The sequence below is a fragment of the Telopea speciosissima genome, chromosome 8 (genome assembly GCF_018873765.1).
Source record: "Telopea speciosissima isolate NSW1024214 ecotype Mountain lineage chromosome 8, Tspe_v1, whole genome shotgun sequence".
Lineage (NCBI taxonomy): Eukaryota > Viridiplantae > Streptophyta > Magnoliopsida > Proteales > Proteaceae > Telopea > Telopea speciosissima.
Window position 1 is genome coordinate 58,519,031 of NC_057923.1, and position 17,532 is coordinate 58,536,562.

Below are 17,532 nucleotides of genomic sequence, written 5' to 3' on the forward strand. Positions count from 1 at the left end.
ACACCTCCTGAGATTTTGGTTTTGTTGTTTGATACATTAATTTCTCCACTATACAGAATTGTGTTTGAAGGATCAATGTTTTATGTTTGAAAGCTTCGGTGAATCTTCAAGTTGGCAATCTGGCGTTTGCTGTGATTAATCCTTCTTAATCTGCCATCGAGGTTTGGTTGTGGTGCATCATGATATTGAAGTATTTCACGGGAAAACATGCTTGTCTGCAATTAGTGCCATTTTAAAATCTTAACCAAACACCGATGATTAAGTTACTGGTGTTTGGATAAATTGTTGATCGCCTGAGAAGAAAAAAGACACTTGGTGATTCTGGGCTTTCAAGTGGTTTATTGAACTGAATCAAAACCAGGTCAATTCTGCCATCGAGGTTTGGTTGGATTAAATCATCATTGTAGAAAATGATTCAGGAGGACGGTTCCTGCGGCTTAGGTCACATATGGCAGGGCTTCCTTCGCCCCGAATCTCAACCTCAATGGACTGCTCATTAGAAAATTTAATCAAATCTCTTACGCCCTCAAGTATTCTTCCTAAAAATTTCACAGTGAGATGCCCGAAGAAGGAATCACAGAGCTACACAAAGAGATCATAACCTGAATCGGCCATAAAAGAGATTTCTTAGGGTGAGAATCTGAAATCAATTAAGGAGTACGCTACTTGGACCGTAAGAGATTTCTTAGGGTTAGAATGCAGAAATCGGAATCATAAGTAGGAGTATGCCATGCACAACTCCTCAATCTATCTCCATTGTTGGCTCTCACAGAATCTCACCCTCCAGGAAGGAAGAAAGATGGAGCTCTGTATCAAAACTCAGCCCTTTTGGGTTTTGGTGCCCTTGGTTCTGGGTTTCCTCCTGGTGCTCAAGTCTGCCATAGAGTCCCTCAGATGGGTTTACATCTACTTCTTGAGACCTGCAAAGGATCTCAAGAAATACGGTTCCTGGGCACTTGTTACCGGACCTATAGACGGCATCGGAAAGGGGTTGGCCTTGGAGTTGGCCCGGAAATACCTTAATTTGGTGTTGGTGGGTCGCAATCCTGAGAAGCTCAAGGGCGTGTCCGATGCGATTAAGTCCAGATATGGTTGCAGGAAGAAGAAGAAGAAGAAGGAGGGGGTAAATCTGTCTTTTTCTTTTTTGTTTGTGGAAAGAAGGTAAATCTGTCACTTCAGTACTCTTTAAGGGTAGTTTAGGCATTACAAAAATTTAACCAATGATATCATCACTAAACTGATGGACTTGACCTACTTGAAAGAAATGATAAACTGCAAGGGGTGCTCAAGTAATTGTTTCAAACGTTGGTAATAGTAAACAAAATGATCATAGTACAAAGAGTGTCCAAGTAATTTTTTTTTTTTAATTAACAATTAATTGGTATGATATTATTGGACCGTGCTGTTCTTAGGTTTATACCTTAATCTGTTCATATTTGGGGATAGATAGAAATCAAATTTGTTCATATGGTTGTCATATTGTGTATTCTTACGAATGAGATATTAGGCACAAGTATGATTGTATATGTATATATCAAATGGATTTTGGCGTACTAACACTTGATGCCTCTCAAACTATATGTCAATGTGTTGGATTCATGATGGTTACATGTGCTGAAAGAAATGTTTGATAAGGAATCCAAGTTCCGTATTGGGAGAATATCAAAAGAGAGAAATTTGATCAAGATTGGAATAAAATTCTGAGCTAAGTGGCATGCTTTGTAGGTAGTTTGTAAAACAATTTAAATAATATCATTTGTTAATAATTGTATTTAACAATATTTTAAAATTCTTGTATGTCCAATCAACAATTAAGATTCTTTATGTACGATGTTATAACAGACTAGGGTGGTGAGATAATTAATTCATGCTCCTGTTATGTGCTATTATATAGTAGAGAGACTAAATTGTAATGATACAATTAACTTTATGCCCTTACATGTTATATCCAAAGGATACACCTACCCTTTGTGCAAGCTCTCTCTCTCTCTCTCTCTCTCTTATTTACATATTTTTCTCATTGTATGTTTGTTTTGTTTATGTGCTTTTCTTTTTTGTATATGGTTTATCAAAAGCCAGTTGGTGGTAAAAAATCAGGGGCTTCTCAAAGTGTTTTCCCGACACAAGGATAAAATTTCCAGTTATCCAAGAGGAAAGCAGGTAAGGCTTGTAAAACATTAAGAAAACATGTTTCTCATAAATTAAAGATTTGGCATTTGTACTAGTTTTGGGGATTTGAGTTGGGGAAATGGACCATGATCATGTTCGAGAATGTATCTCTAATGATCCTATTATTAGTAATTGTTAATTGTCTTTACTGTGTGTTTATGTTTTAGAAGAGCAAGAGGCTTTCCTTTTCTTTCTTCTTTTCTGTTTCTTTCGAAAAGAAAAACCCACACTGGAGTGAGAATGGAATTGAAGGAAATCCTACAGAATTTCCCTTCCTTCAAACCACTTCAGTAAAACATCAAAATGACTGGAAGCAAAATCTGTCTGAATCATTAACTAATGCTGGGAAAAGAATCAATTCTACACTGATAGGCTATGTACAACACCAAATCTTTTCTTATATGTACATGTACATATATATACACATATGGATATGTATATATATAAATATATATATTATAAATGGATTATGGAAAATGAATTCTACATTTTACAGGGGCAACATATTTTCTATATTGATTTATAGCAACGTTACATTATCATGAGCCACACTGAGGGATGGATGGGAAGCAGCAAGCAAAGCAGCTCCAATTCCAGACCCGTCCTCTATAACTTTGAGGACAACATGTTGGGCCACTTCCTCCCCTAAGATTTCAGCCACAGCCTCATTTAAGTACTCCCTAAACATGGTATAACTGGAATATAGACCGCCATCTATCGCTACAACGGTTCTTCTCATTTTGCTTGACGGCTCACCTACACTCTTACTTCTTCCACTGGCAACACCACCACTGCCATCCCTCCCAATTTTCTTCAAAATCCCCACAATGCCTGCAGCTGCCAATCGGGCAGCTCTGCGTGTCACCACATCACATATTCTCACAATGAGCTTCCTTACCTTCAAAGGAATGTCATTTATCTGAAAAGGAGCATAAAACCAGAGGAACAGTCAGACACAATATATCCCCATTTAAGATAATGGATAAATCAATCCATGTCAATCCGAAACCGCCATAGGGAAATTATGCAATTTTTTTTTACCTCAAGAGTATCCTTCAATATTCTGGATACTTCTATCAAGTCGGGAGATTCATCCTCATGCATGGCAGCCATCAATGGAGTCCTGGATTTGTAAGTGGTACAACACAACATGTTAGTTCCAGATACATTTGAAAATTTTAGCAAATATAACTGAAGTGAATAACAAGGTCCAATGAATAAGGTTAAGTACACACTTGCCATACATGAGGCCTATTGATAAATATAGTTGTGACAAAGCAACCACAAAATAGACATGGGAATGGCCACTTATAATTATCTTCAGATTAGACATTCATTTTCAACTATAAAAAATAAACCAGTTTAAAGAAGAATAATCATACAACAATAGACACGAAAAAGACTTTTGTAGCTAGTGTACTACACATCAGAAACATAAATCTTCATTCCACTTAGAGAACAAAAAAACTGGTGAGAAAATCAAGAGGACAAAATATATCAACTTATGACAAATTTCAGCAAATTATGGGGTATTTCAACATTCCAACCCAAAAATAGGAAATGGATTGATGCATATGTAAAATAATTTCACAACGTCAATAGTCAATATTTATATTTGATAAGTAACTTAGAAAACCCAGAGGCTGAAAATACAGAAATATACTGGAATTGAGTTTAATGTTTCCACCATTCAACCTCATACATGAGTTTCAAATATGTATTTCTCCATACTAGGATTATTCCTTGAAACATTAAATATGTGTTTTAATCTGTTTTCATTTTTCTATATGTTCAAGGTTTAGGTTTTCTATATATATAATTTTCTTGATGAAGTATTTCCACATTTTTATGTATGTTAAAATAAAACTCGAAGACTCAATGTCCAATTCTAAGCAGTCCAATGTTTCCAGTCAACCCAAAATAAGGAAACTGCAATACCCATATATCCAACAACTGGAAGAATCTGCAATACCCATGTATTCCACAGCTGGAACATCTATGTCATAGTTATGAATACTGAGACATGGCTCCGAGCAGGCTTGACATTAAAACAGGGCTTTCTGCAGGCTCGACACTACTAGGGCATGATTTTCATGCAAGAGCTTTGTTGGGCTCCAGAACAATCATACAGACAATTCATTAAGCACATGGAACATTCAACTTCTTGACACAAGGGTATTACTTTTGGACATACTTTAAGCTAGAGTAGAGCAACTGATTGTCATGCTTCACTTTCTACCTTTTTTTTTTAAATAATGTGTAAACAAAAGACAACTTCTCACAATAAAGCAAAAAGAGAGTACAAGACGGTAAATGAATCAAGGCAAAACACGCAGTGGATGAAACTGCTAGACAGCAATAAAATGACCTGAATGCAACTAGGTGCTGGATACTCAACTATTTTCATGAGTACCAGCTAAAATATATGCTGATCTCTTGGTCAATCTATCTGAATGAGAGATTCAGCATGGAAGACAAAGACACAGGTTCTCTTGTGACATTGGATAAACAATAATAACAATGACTGGAGCATCAGATCCACTCCTATCTTGTTCAGATAATGGCATATATTTCCATACATGCAACTTAAATCTCAATTTTTTTGTTAACATCAATATTAATATGACATATGAGACATAATAAATGATGAATCTTTCTTCCTTTTGCTATTTTGATAATTATATTGAATAATGACCCACAGTAACAATATGAATAACAATTATGGAGCATAAGCTTCTAGCACTGCTTTTCACTGAAGGCTTCCATATTTGTAAAGCAAAAAAAAGTTGTAATGCTTCTCATGCAAGAAGCAGCGCATCATGTAACTTTCCTCATTCCAGTGCAGCACTGGGTCACATATCAGCACTGTCCAGGAAAAATATCTAGAAACCGAATAAACAATGTAGTGCTGCACTGGGTGACATATCAGCACCATCCAGGAAGCATGTATCCAGAAACCAAATAAAAAGTGCCATTTGTTAACCAGTTACATTTAGTCAACCCATCCAGTCTATGGCATTAACCACCATAGTCCAGTGGATGAAAAAAGGAATATATGTGGCACAGTTGAAAAACAATAGCCATGTACTATGAAAGAAATCATAGAAGAACCGAACCTATCATGAAACAGAGTGAAGATCAGGATACCTAAGGTGTCAATAACTGCTGCTTAGACCGCATCATTGCACCTTACGAACGTAACTTTGACACCTAGGTTTTATAACTTCAAAAAAGAAAAGGGAGGACAAGGTATCTTAAAAACGGATAGCTGCAGTCACAGCATTATAAAGATACAAAACAAGTAAAGGACAAGATATAGGGAGGTAATATAGAAGGAAAAGAATGCCGATGGCATAGGAAGAACTATCTAAAAGAGAGAACATAATCATGGATCTTCTGAAAGAGAAGCCTATGAAAGAAGCAGGACAGTAAACCACAGGCTTTGATTGTAGGTAAAGCATTTGAATAATATATCAAATAAAGCTGCTTTCAAATAGAAGTTAGAATAGCAGTTTAAAAAGAATATATGAACCAGGAATTACAAACAAGAAGCTTATTATGTGAAGAAATATAGTTGAAAAGAAACCTAAATAGAAATTGAATAAAGATATATATATATATACAGAGGCCAAAGTTTGTTATACCTATAATAAGAAAAAACTTGATGAAAAAGATGTAAATACAATATATGAACCATACCTCAAGATGAAGGGCACTGATAGCCTAGATGCAATATCCTCAAAATCATCCGACTCTTGAGCCATCCTAAGAATGACCCTCCTCACAATATCACCAAGATACATCCCAGAAATCATCTTTTCAAAACCCTGAAGCAAGAATTACAAGGCTGTATTACACAACTATCACAGAAAACTGCAACATAGAGCATTTATCAACAGTTGATGCTTGCCTGGTCATTTGGATTAGGGCTGTCAGCATCCAGATCCATATCATATGATGTTCTTGGCAGATGAGATGACCAAAAATTTCCCCATTCCATGTTGACAACCTGATATAGAAATGACTTTATGCGGAAATGGAAACGGAACAAGTATAATGTTTGACATATCGAAAAAGAATAATCTAAAACTAAAGGTACATAGAAAAGATACCATGCCTCCAGAATTTGTAAGAAGACCTTGACACTTAATAATTGCATCTGTCCGCTCTACATAGCAAGCATTTGTGCCTGTGCCAATGATTACTGCAGCCACAGTGTCCTCATCATCATAATGTCCAAGAGCTAATGTTCCCACAGTATCATTCACCTGCTTACATGGACCAAAATTATGCTCACAAAACATAACTGCATTGTCAGGATAGTTAGCTAAATATACTTGCATACAAGCAATGAAAAAATGTGTGGTTACATGTTTGTCTTCATGTGGTCTACACATAAAGAACAAGGAAAAAATTTAACTGTTTAATTCAATGAACTAAGCATACTGGGATCATAGTTCGAGGTCTCAGTCTCAGGCATTGTTTCGGCCAGCCCAAACCAAGTTGTCTTGGCGAGATACCGAGATCTTGGCCAAGTTCATGCATTTTTTTTTATTTAAATTCTGGCCCTTGGTTTCGGGGGCCATATGACCTAATTAGGTCATGAAACTCGCAGGACAGCCTATTATAGGCTCTATAAACATGGTTGAACCCTTAGTTTTTTAAAAATAACACCCAAAATGGTAGTTTGACTTAGGGCCCTAGGTTGGTAGTGTACGCTGTATATATACACTGAATTACTGTTATGGCATATTCCACACAAAAACAACTTAAATAAGCAATAGGAATGAAAGGACATCAAATTATAAACCATTTCATAAATCATACATCTAACATTGTTTGTTACATAAAGTCAAATATATTTTAGTCAACATTCAGGATTCAACAATACAAGCCAACAACTACCAAGACAACCCTATCCCTATGCTCATCCTAGTACTGGAACGAATGCCTGGCCAGATTTGGAGCAAATAGGAGAATTGGGGGTGTTTCTTCAAAAACTGGCAAAACCAGCTGAGTCCACCAAGGTCAGGTCGAAATTTTGACCGAGAATAGTCGAGTTGTGGTATTTATAGAAGGCAGTTTGTAACATTTTGACTGAGGTCCGAAATTTTTCGGTCGATACATTGCTCTTTTCCTGTTTCGTGTGCGGTTTTGACTCGGTAGTTGGAAAAAACGAAATTTTTACCGAGATCTCAACAAGATCCCATACCATGATTGGGATAACTCATCCAGCCAATTTCAACAGGCACTTGCAAATGACCAAGCAAAGATTTCAAGTAGGTTACTCACTCTTGAAATGCACGAATTAGTTCTGAATGATCCCCTGAAATTGACCAATTTCTGCAATTTGGAAATCCCACGTTTGCAAAGTGCATTCTAGAATTAATACCATAGATAATTAAAAAGAAAGCCCTTCCAACAGATAAAGGTGTGGGGTGAGGGGAAGGCATTTCGATAATATTCTATTTTCAGAGTAAGCATGTAACCTGGCTGTCAGAACACAATCAAGCAAACCCTCACCTTAGAACACACCGCAGTTAACAGATGGCTTCTAGTTCATGTGCCACAGGCCCACAGAAAGGAAATCTTCATATGGATGAGGTATGACATATCTGAATTGTATGCTTGTACAGAGGTATGACATGGACATGAAAAGGGAAATATTGGCCCTAAGGTTCAAAGTAATTAGGGCAATCGAGTAGTAAAATATGATGAGGCTTTGCAGTATTTTTATTGTTACCATGCAAAGGTTCCTATTGAAATGATCTGCGCAATCTTTAACCAAACATAAAACAAGGTATAACTCTAGGCCTAAATTTTTATAACCTGACATTGAAGTCTTGAGGGGAAAGGGGACAAAGGTTTCAAAAAGGTGTGCAAGACTAAAGATTAAAAAGTTTGAAGTTTACAAGATAAAGAAATTGCAAGAGACACCCTGTAGAGAAGGAAAAAGGCAGATAGGTTAAAATTTTCTCCTGACCAAGAAATTAGCACAATAGTGCTCGGTATAAAGGCCATTTGACCAGATACTTGGATACTCTCTTGCTAGTTTTGTCAATGAATATAGGGGAGTGGCTTAACGAAAGTTCTCCTCGAACCTTGAGAGCCCTTGCAAAAAAAAAGCATGAATCCCAGGTTGATTTACTCTCTCACCACAAATGCTAAATCACTCTCCAATACCCCTCCCCCCACACACACAAACATATAGAGATAGAAGGAATGACTTTGGATGCCAAGGACTTCTCAAAGAAGTTCTACTACAATATCGTTTTGAAAACTCCCTAACAAAATCAAGGTAGGTTTGACAAACATCAGACAACAATACCCAAATTCAACACCAATATTCTTGAGCATGGCAGAAACATTGGGTTGTTGATCTTGATTAGTTAATGGATGATGATGAATGATCAACCAACGGTAAAACAAGATGCACCACAGACAGGATGTAACCAAGGAATTAGTCCTCTTTCCTTTGATAAATGAAAACAAATAGAGAGCGAAGTACTAGGAGACAAATGACTAGAGTAGTAGCTTACTGGGAAGCAAAGACTGAATGAGGGGAGAGGAAGAGGGTTTCCCATGCTGCCAGTGTGGGGAGGAACCTGCACGCCACACCAATGGCTGTCCCGAAAAAGGTATCATCTACGTGGGACCCACATATTTAGAATAGGAGAAAGAAAATAATAAAAAAAAAGGTGAATTATTATTGTCATAAAGGTCTGTTATTTTTTCAAATGTCACAAGTTATATATTCTGCCACGTGGACAGATGATATGTCCATTCCGATCGTTGGATAGAGACTATAGAGGACATGGTCTTGATTAGTCACATGTCAAATTTCAGATTCTAATTCAATTGAACACCCCCTTTTTATTGGCACACATTGCATGTATGTCCATGCATGTGTAACGGTATTCTAGACAGTACTGTGCACTCTCCCAACTCTGAGTGAGAACAAACGGTTTAAATTTTAACCCAAAAAAAAAAGTAAAAAAGGCTGGTTCAGATTTATCTAGTGAATTTTGGAAACATCACCTTCCATTGTTACATAGATAACTATCCTAAAAAAAATTCATGTTAGAGAGAAATTGCACCCTGGTGTCGTGGGGAAGTTTTTCCCAATAAACAAATATGAGATGGAAAATCTCTTCTGATCATCACCAAAAATTATCATGTAAACAACTTAAAAACTTTCTTAAAGTATTAATTAGATTTCACTTCACTTCTCAACCAAATTCCTTCGATTTGAAAAGTTCAGTAGCCATTAGGGTAAGCTATTTAGTTATACAATCATGATTAAAAAGTTATTCATTTTCTTTTCCAAATTAATTTCACTTCCCTTCAATTCACTTTCCACACAACCAGATGAAACCTAAGTGGATAGCAAACATGCAATTCCAACCTCAGTTAGATTCTAGGGTTAGGAGATAAGAAGAGAGAAGGACGAAGTTGGAGGAGGAAGAAGATAGCAAGAGAAAAGAGAAGAGAGGAGAGACTATTTTGGTTGTAATCGATTGTGTTGGAGAGGCTTCTCCATACACCATATATTCATTCAATCATAACTAATAGAGAATTACATCTACATTCCTAGGGAGGTACAAGGGAAATAAGGAAGAAAAACAAAATTACATAATAAGGCAACTAGTAATAGAACTAGTTCCTAAACTACCCCTATTACATGACTTCTAACAACCTCCCTCTCAAGCTAGAGAATATATATCATGCATTCCCAGCTTGCTTAGGAAAGAGCTAAACTAAGGAGAGCCAAGAGCTTTGGTGAAGATATCTGCCAGCTGATCACCAATCTTCACAAAAGGAGTACAAATACAGCCAGAGTCTATCTTCTCCTTAATGAAATGCCTATCAACCTCAATGTGCTTAGTCCGGTCATGTTGAACGGGGTTGTGAGCGATACTGATGGCAGCCTTGTTGTCACAGTACAGTCTCATGGGTCCTTCAATGTCAAATCCCAGTTCCTGAACCAGTCTTTTCAGCCAGATGGGCTCACACACTCCATGTGCCATAGCTCTAAATTCTGCCTTGGCACTAGATCTGGCCACAAAATGTTGTTTCTTACTCCTCCATGTGACTAAGTTACCTCCCACAAAGATACAATAGCCGGAGGTAGATCTCCTGTCTGTAATGGAACCAGCCTAATCGGCATCTGTGAAACCTTCCACTCTCAAGTGGTTGTGCCTTGCATACAACAGTCCTTTCCCTGGAGAGGACTTCAAATACCTCAGAATGCGATACACAGCATCCAAATGGCCACTCTTGGGAGCATGCATGAATTGGCTGACAACTCCCACTGCATAAGAGATATCTGGCCGAGTCATAGAGAGATAGATAAGCTTCCCCACTAGCCTTTGATACTTTCCCGCATCAACAAAAGAAGGACCACAGTCCTCTCCTAGTTTGTGATTCTGCTCAATAGGAGAGTTTGTTGGTTTGCTGCCTAACATCCCTGTCTCTGTCAACAGGTCAATAATAAACCTCCTCTGACATATGTTGATTCCTTTCTTGGTCCTTGATACTTCTATTCCTAAGAAGTACTTCAAGGGACCCAGATCTTTGATCTCAAATTGCTGTGCCAAGTAGCTCTTCAATCTACCTATCTCAGCTGTATCATCTCCTGTGACCACGATATCATCAACATAGACAATGAGAGCTGTGATAGTACCATTACTCCGCTTAATAAAGAGAGTATGATCAGCTTGGCTCTGGGAGTATCCATTCTTCAGAATAGCCTGTCGGAAGCGCTCAAACCATGCCCTTGGTGACTGTTTGAGACCATATAGGGCTTTCTTAAGGAGGCACACTTTCCCTTCAGCTGAAGGCATCTTGAAGCCTGGTAGAGTGTGCATGTACACTTCCTCTTCCAAATCACCATGAAGGAAGGCATTCTTCACGTCCAGCTGATATAAAGATCAATCTTTATTGGGAGCCAAGGATAAAAGAACTCTTATCGAGTTATGCTAGGCCACAGGAGCAAATGTCTCCTGGTAGTCAATTCCATAGACTTGACTGTACCCCTTGGCCACCAACCTTGCTTTGTATCTCTCAATACTGCCATCAGATTTATACTTGATTATATAGACCCATCTGCATCCAACTAGGACACGTCCCTTGGGGAGGTCAACAAGTTGCCAAGTACCATTCTTCTCGAGTGCCATCATCTCCTCAGACATGGCTTGTCTCCACTTTGGGTCAGACATAGCATCAATGACATTCTTGGGAATGGAAGCAGTATAGAGAGCAGTAATAAAGGCAAGGCCTGTAGGAGAAATTGCATTATAGGAAACAAACTAGGATATAGGATTAGTACAAGTTCTTTTCCCTTTCCTAATAGCAATAGGAAGGTCCAAATCAGATGGAGGAGAAGAAATATCACCTGATTGAGGAGGATGAATCTCAGGATGTGGATCTGGATCTGAAGAGGACTCTTGGTAGATCATCTTTCTTGTATTATGCAAGCTTTCACCTTTTTTGTATGCAAGGTGGTAAACCTTCTCTACCTTCTCTTTACCAGAACCACTTTCAACAACCAAATCTGTATTCCCCCCTGATCAACCTCAACCACATCTACAGTCCTTTGTTTCCCAATGTCAAGCATAAAAGGGGAAGTAGGTAGAGGAGAAAGAAAGAAATCATCAGTAGCCTGTTCACTCCCACAATTCTCCCCCTGAAGAGGATGCTGAGAAGGGACAAAGAAAGGGATAGACTCAAGAAAGGTAACATCCTTGGAAATGATACATCGGCGGGAAGAAGGATGATAACACTTGTACCCCTTGGTAGTAGAAGAGTACCCAAGGAAGAGACACTTTAGAGCTTTGGGGTCAAGTTTAGTGCGAGCAGGTTTGTTAACATGCACATAACAAACACAGCCAAAGACTCTAGGTGGAAGAGAAAAAGCAGAGGCCTTGGGAGATAAGATGTCCAAGGGAGATTTGAAATTAAGAAGCTTGGTAGGCATACAATTGATGAGAAAGGAGGCAGTGAGAAGAGCTGCGGAGGTTTTGGGGACATGCATGCCAAACAATAGGCTACGGGTGACCTCCAGTAGATGGCGATTTTCCCTCTCAGCAACCCCATTCTGTTGGGGCGTGTCAACACACGCTAGCTGATGGATAATGCCATGAGTAGTAAAGAAGGTTTGAAGGCCACCAAACATGTACTCTCCCCCTTTATTAGATCACACAATTTTGATGCAAGTCTCAAATTGAGTAAGGATCGTTTGGTAAAAATTCTGAAAGGCATCACAAACATCACTCTTATGCTTCAAAAGTACAGTCCATGTGGCACGGGAAAAATCATCAACAAAGGACACAAAGTAACGAAAGCTAGATAAAGAAGTATTAGGGAAAGGACCCCAAACATCAGTATGCACAATATGAAAAGGAGCAACAGTTCTATTACCATGATAAGGATATGAAGACCGACAATGTTTGGCAAACATACATGGTTCACATTGAAAAACATGAGAAGAGGCAATAGATGAAAATAAGAGAGGCAATTGTTTCCTCATTACTACAAAAAGATGGATGGCCAAGACGGCGATGCCATAACATAACAGAATCCACAGAACTACTATCATTTCGACCACACACATAGGAATGAGCTGTGAGCAAAAACGGATCAAAAAAGTAGAGGCCTTGCTCCTCACGTCCACTACCAATAATCCTCTTCGTCACCAAATCCTGAAAAAGACAGTGAGAAGGAAAAATGTGACACAGCAGTTGAGAGATTTAGCCAGATGACTCACAGATAAAAGATTCAGTGTAAGATTAGGACATGAAGAACAGAAAAGAGGGAAATAGATGATGTCACAGGGATATTACCCTTACCAGATATGGAGGAAAGGGAGCCATCAGCTACCCTAACCTTGTCCTAACCAGAGCAAATGGTATAGGAATCATAATAATGAGACGTACCAGTCATGTGGTCCGTGGCACCCGAATTAATGACCCAAGACTGGGCGACAGTAGAAGCTGAGGTGGAGACCTGCAAAGCTAAGGATAATGAGGATCCAGCCATACTAGATGTAGAAGATGTGCTCAACTGTGACACCACCCTGCGAACCACTGCATCCATGAAGGTGGAGTCATCCTGTGGGGCATCAGCATCAGTCGCCGCTGCGGAATGAGCTCAAGCTCCCCCACTACGGCCACCACGACCACGCATACCAGGAGGACGACCATGGAGAGACCAACACCTATCCTTGGTGTGTCCAGTGCGTCCACAATGATCACATTTAAATCTGTCTCGCCCAACTCCACTGGCACCAACTGTCTCCACAGTACTGGCTCCCTCACGATTAGGCCCTGGGCCTCTACCACCTCCACGGGTGTCTCGAACAGAACTGGAATTGAGAGCTGACCTCTCAGATGATGTTGGTGGTGGTGTCATAGTAAGCCGCCTGGTGTCTTCACTCTGTAAGTAACTACAGACTTCACTAAGAGAGGGAAGGGGAGACCGGCTTAACAGCTAGAGTCTAACTGGCTCATAGTCAGAGTTCAGACCACCAAGTAAAGAGAAGACACGCTCCTTTTCAAGAGTAAGATATACTTTGGCCTCATCCTCTGGGTTGGTCAAATGAAGGTCCCTATAGTGATCATATTCTTCCACAAGACTAAGGAACGCACTGTAGTACTCAGAAATAGTGGTCACCCTGTTTCAATGAGTGGATTCTTTGATGAAGCTGATAGACCTTGGCAGTGTCACCTACTCTGTCAAAGGCCACAGAGACACTATCCGAAATAGCTTTGGTAGTTTCCTTCCTTATAAACCCTCTCCCAATCTCGGGCTTCATAGAGAAGATCAACTAGGTCATAACTGTAGAATTTTCAGTCTCCCATTTACCAAAGGCAGGTGAACCAGCTGTGGGAGCCTTGATAGCACCTATTATATATCCAAGTTTTCCCTTACTCCTAAGGGAAAGTCTCACAGAATGTGACCAATCTAGGTAATTAGTACCATCAAGCTTAACAAAAGAAATCTGTTGATGAGTACTCTCATAAGCCAACTGAGGGACAACAGTGGGAGGCTGTGAATCAGCAGTACCAAGCACAGATGTATCCAAATCATTCATGATGGATACTAACAATAAACAAGATCACAAAAGGCAAGGGGGGAGTACACACTCAACCCAAACAAGCAAGAAGTCCAATAAGCAGCCTATGATAGCACACTGCCGAAGCAATCCTAGCAGCAAAATTCTAAGAGGACTTAAATTAAGCACTTCTAGTGCATGAAAACATCAGGCCAGCAGGCAGTCCCTAAAAAGGAGGCCTCACAAAGGTTTACAAGGAGTAGTAACAACTTCAAACAAGTAAAAAGGCCTCAAAAAAGGCTGTGCATACACATCCCTCAACCAAGAGCATCAAACTGCAGCTCAAAGCAAGAAAAAAAGGGTAAACACTCTCGGGTTTACCTGGGCAAAACAGAGGATCCCACACAAAAAAGAAGTCTGCTCATATGGCTTCTTCAATCAGTAACGGAGATCATAGCCACTCTCATAAGTGTCCTTGGGCGATGCAAATAGGCCAGACCAAGGCACAAAAGTAATTCGAGAGCAGTAGCAGTTGCAACCTGAACCTGAACTTGGCGGAAATGGTAGCAGCAACTGTATGAGGTCCAAACCTTCAAGAGAGCTTCAAAACAGCTCAAGTTTATCCTTCAATCATCAAAAGAGGCTAGCATAAGCCTATTCCATACTCTTGAAGCAAAGCTGTACACAGAAATCTCCTCTTTGGAATCCTTAGACAAAAAGGATTTCAAAGAGAAGAGAGAGAATGAAAACAGGGACTGAACACGACTCTCAAACCTTGAACCTGCTCTGATACCAAGTTAGATTCTAGGTTTAGGAGATAAGAAGAGAGAAGGAAGAAGTTGGAGGAAGAAGATAGCAAGAGAAAAGAGAAGAGAGGAGAGAATATTTTGGTTGTAATCGATTGTGTTGGAGAAGCTTCTCCATACACCATATATTCATTCAATCATAACTAATAGAGAATTACATCCACCTCCCTAGGGAGGTATAAGGGAAATAAAGAAGAAAAACAGAATTACATAATAAGGCAACTAGTAATAGAACTAGTTCCTAAACTACCCCTATTACATGACTTCTAACAACCTCACCTCCACCAAAAGCACAAGCACAATAAAGACTCAAAGGACAATCTAAAATCCAAAATCTACTATTGCTACAGTCTGTTTAATCAGAAGTCATCTTCTTGTACTTCTTTTCCATATCTCACCCCTAAGCTTTAGTAGGGGTTAAAGAGACAAATATTAGGATCAATATAATTAAAATTTTTCAAAAATATAAGTATTCATGGTTTCAGAGCACTAGAACCCTAAATACACCGACTTAGATCTTTACCTCTGCTATGGGCATGAATTTTCTTATTATCCCTAATTTGAGGAAATATCATTTCAGTGCAGTTAGTTTATGTTCTTTCTTTTCTGATAGGAACCTAGTTATCTCAGTTTGAACTTAGGATCCATCTCAAAACTGAGCATGCTTACATCAAAAGAAGCATAGGACATTCCTTCCCCTTCTCATGGTCATGGTTTTGTTTATCTCTGTATAGGTTAGGTAGCATGAAAATGAAAGCAACTGATCAGGTTTGTCTCCTTCCCTGCAAATAAACTCACTCATTCATTGCACATGATAAAGTTGGAACTTAAAGGTAGGTCGAATCTGGTAAGAGAAGAGGTTTACAGCAAGAAGAAGAGGGAGAGAATGGGAGAATCGATTATGTGTGTTGAGTGATTCTCAACACACATATTAGCTTCATTAATTAACTCTTCCAAATTACACAAGCCTTCCTAGGGAGCTAAAGGAAAATAAGACAAGAAAGTAAAAATACAACTTAGTCATGTCTTATAACTAGACAATGACAGAACTACCCCTATACAAGATATTCTAACTACTCTAACACTCCCCCTCGAGCTGGAGAATAAATGTCATATATTCCCAGCTTGCAAAATAGAGTACTAAATAGACTAGGAGGGAGACCCTTGGTGAAGATATCTACTACTTGATCACCTGTCTTCACAAAGGGAGTACAAATGCACCCAGAATCCAGCTTCTCTTTGATGAAGTGACGATCAACCTCAATATGCTTGGTTCGATCATGTTGAACCGGATTATGGGCAATGCTTATGGCAGCTTTGTTGTCACAATAAAGTCTCATTGGCCCTTCAGTTTCAAAGCTCAAGTCTTGAAGAAGCCTTTTCAGCCATATAAGCTCACATACTCCATGGGCCATGGCCCTAAACTCGCCTCAAGATGGATCGAGCAACAATCTGGTTGTTTCTTGCTCCTCTAGGTAACTAGATTACCACCCACAAAGGTACGATCTAAGTAGATCTCCGTCGTGAGACCGAACCAGCCCAATCAAGCATCTGTGTAGCCTTCAATCGCAAATGGTCATGCCTCGACAAATAGAAGACCTTTTCCTGGACAGGATTTCAAGTATCTAATGATGCGATACACTGCATCCAGATGTCCACTCCTGGGAGCATGCATGAACTGACTCACCACTCCAACTACATAAGAGATGTCTGGTCGAGTCAAGGAGAGATAGATTAGTTTCTCAACTAACCTTTGGTACTTGTTTACATCTATAAGAGAAGAACCACATTCATCACCAAGTTTATGATTCGAATCAATGGGGGAAGTGGCTAGTTTGCCCCCATCATCCCTCTCTTTCAGAAGATCCAAGACAAATTTCCTTTGGCAAATGTTGATCCCTTTCCTTAATCTAGATACCTCAATACCCAAGAAGTATTTCAAGAGTCCAAGGTCTTTGATCTCAAACTGTTTAGCCAGATAAGACTTCAATCTATTTATCTCAGCAACATCATTCCCAGTCACCACAATGTCATCAACATAGACAATGAGAGCTGTAACTGTACCATTACCTCTCCTGATAAACAAGGTGTGGTCAGCTTGACTCTGATAATACCCATTCTTCAGAATGGCTTGTCGAAATCTCTCAAACCAGGCCTTAGGAGACTGCTTTAGGCCATAGAGAGCTTTCTTCAACAAACACATTTTCCCTTCAGCTAAGGGACACTTAAAACCAGGTGGAGGCTGCATGTACACTACTTCTGCTAAATCTCCATGAAGAAATGCATTCTTCACATCTAATTGGTACATTGGCCACTTTTTATTGGCTGCTAATGAAAGAAGAACCCTGATGGAGCTATGCTTGGCTACAGGGGCAAAAGTCTCCTGGTAGTCAATGCCATACACCTGACTATACCCTTTTGCAACCACCCGACCTTTGTACCTTTCCACTGTGCCATCGGATCTATACTTGATTGTATAAACCCATCTGCATCCAACTGGAGTTC

The 17,532-nt window shown here is 39.3% G+C and overlaps 1 protein-coding gene across 5 annotated transcripts in view; it reads right to left on the bottom strand.

Annotated features, from left to right (window-relative positions):
• Nucleotides 1–2,545: 2,545 nt before the first annotated feature.
• LOC122670478 (hexokinase-3-like) overlaps nt 2,546–17,532 on the bottom strand; it is a 34,433-nt gene continuing 19,446 nt past the window's right edge. For 2 of the 5 annotated variants that reach the window (XM_043867368.1, XM_043867369.1), the window contains exons 5-9: nt 6,282–6,437; nt 6,080–6,178; nt 5,869–5,996; nt 3,211–3,292; nt 2,546–3,088 (exon numbers count right to left, since the gene is read on the bottom strand). In XM_043867368.1, coding sequence (XP_043723303.1) covers nt 2,690–3,088; nt 3,211–3,292; nt 5,869–5,996; nt 6,080–6,178; nt 6,282–6,437 — 864 coding nt within the window. In that variant the 3' untranslated portion in view covers nt 2,546–2,689. Of the gene's footprint in view, nt 3,089–3,210; nt 3,293–3,377; nt 3,478–5,316; nt 5,438–5,868; nt 5,997–6,079; nt 6,179–6,281; nt 6,438–17,532 lie in introns of those variants that run through there. The other 3 variants (XR_006334212.1, XR_006334213.1, XM_043867370.1) reach the window with 3 other exon arrangements.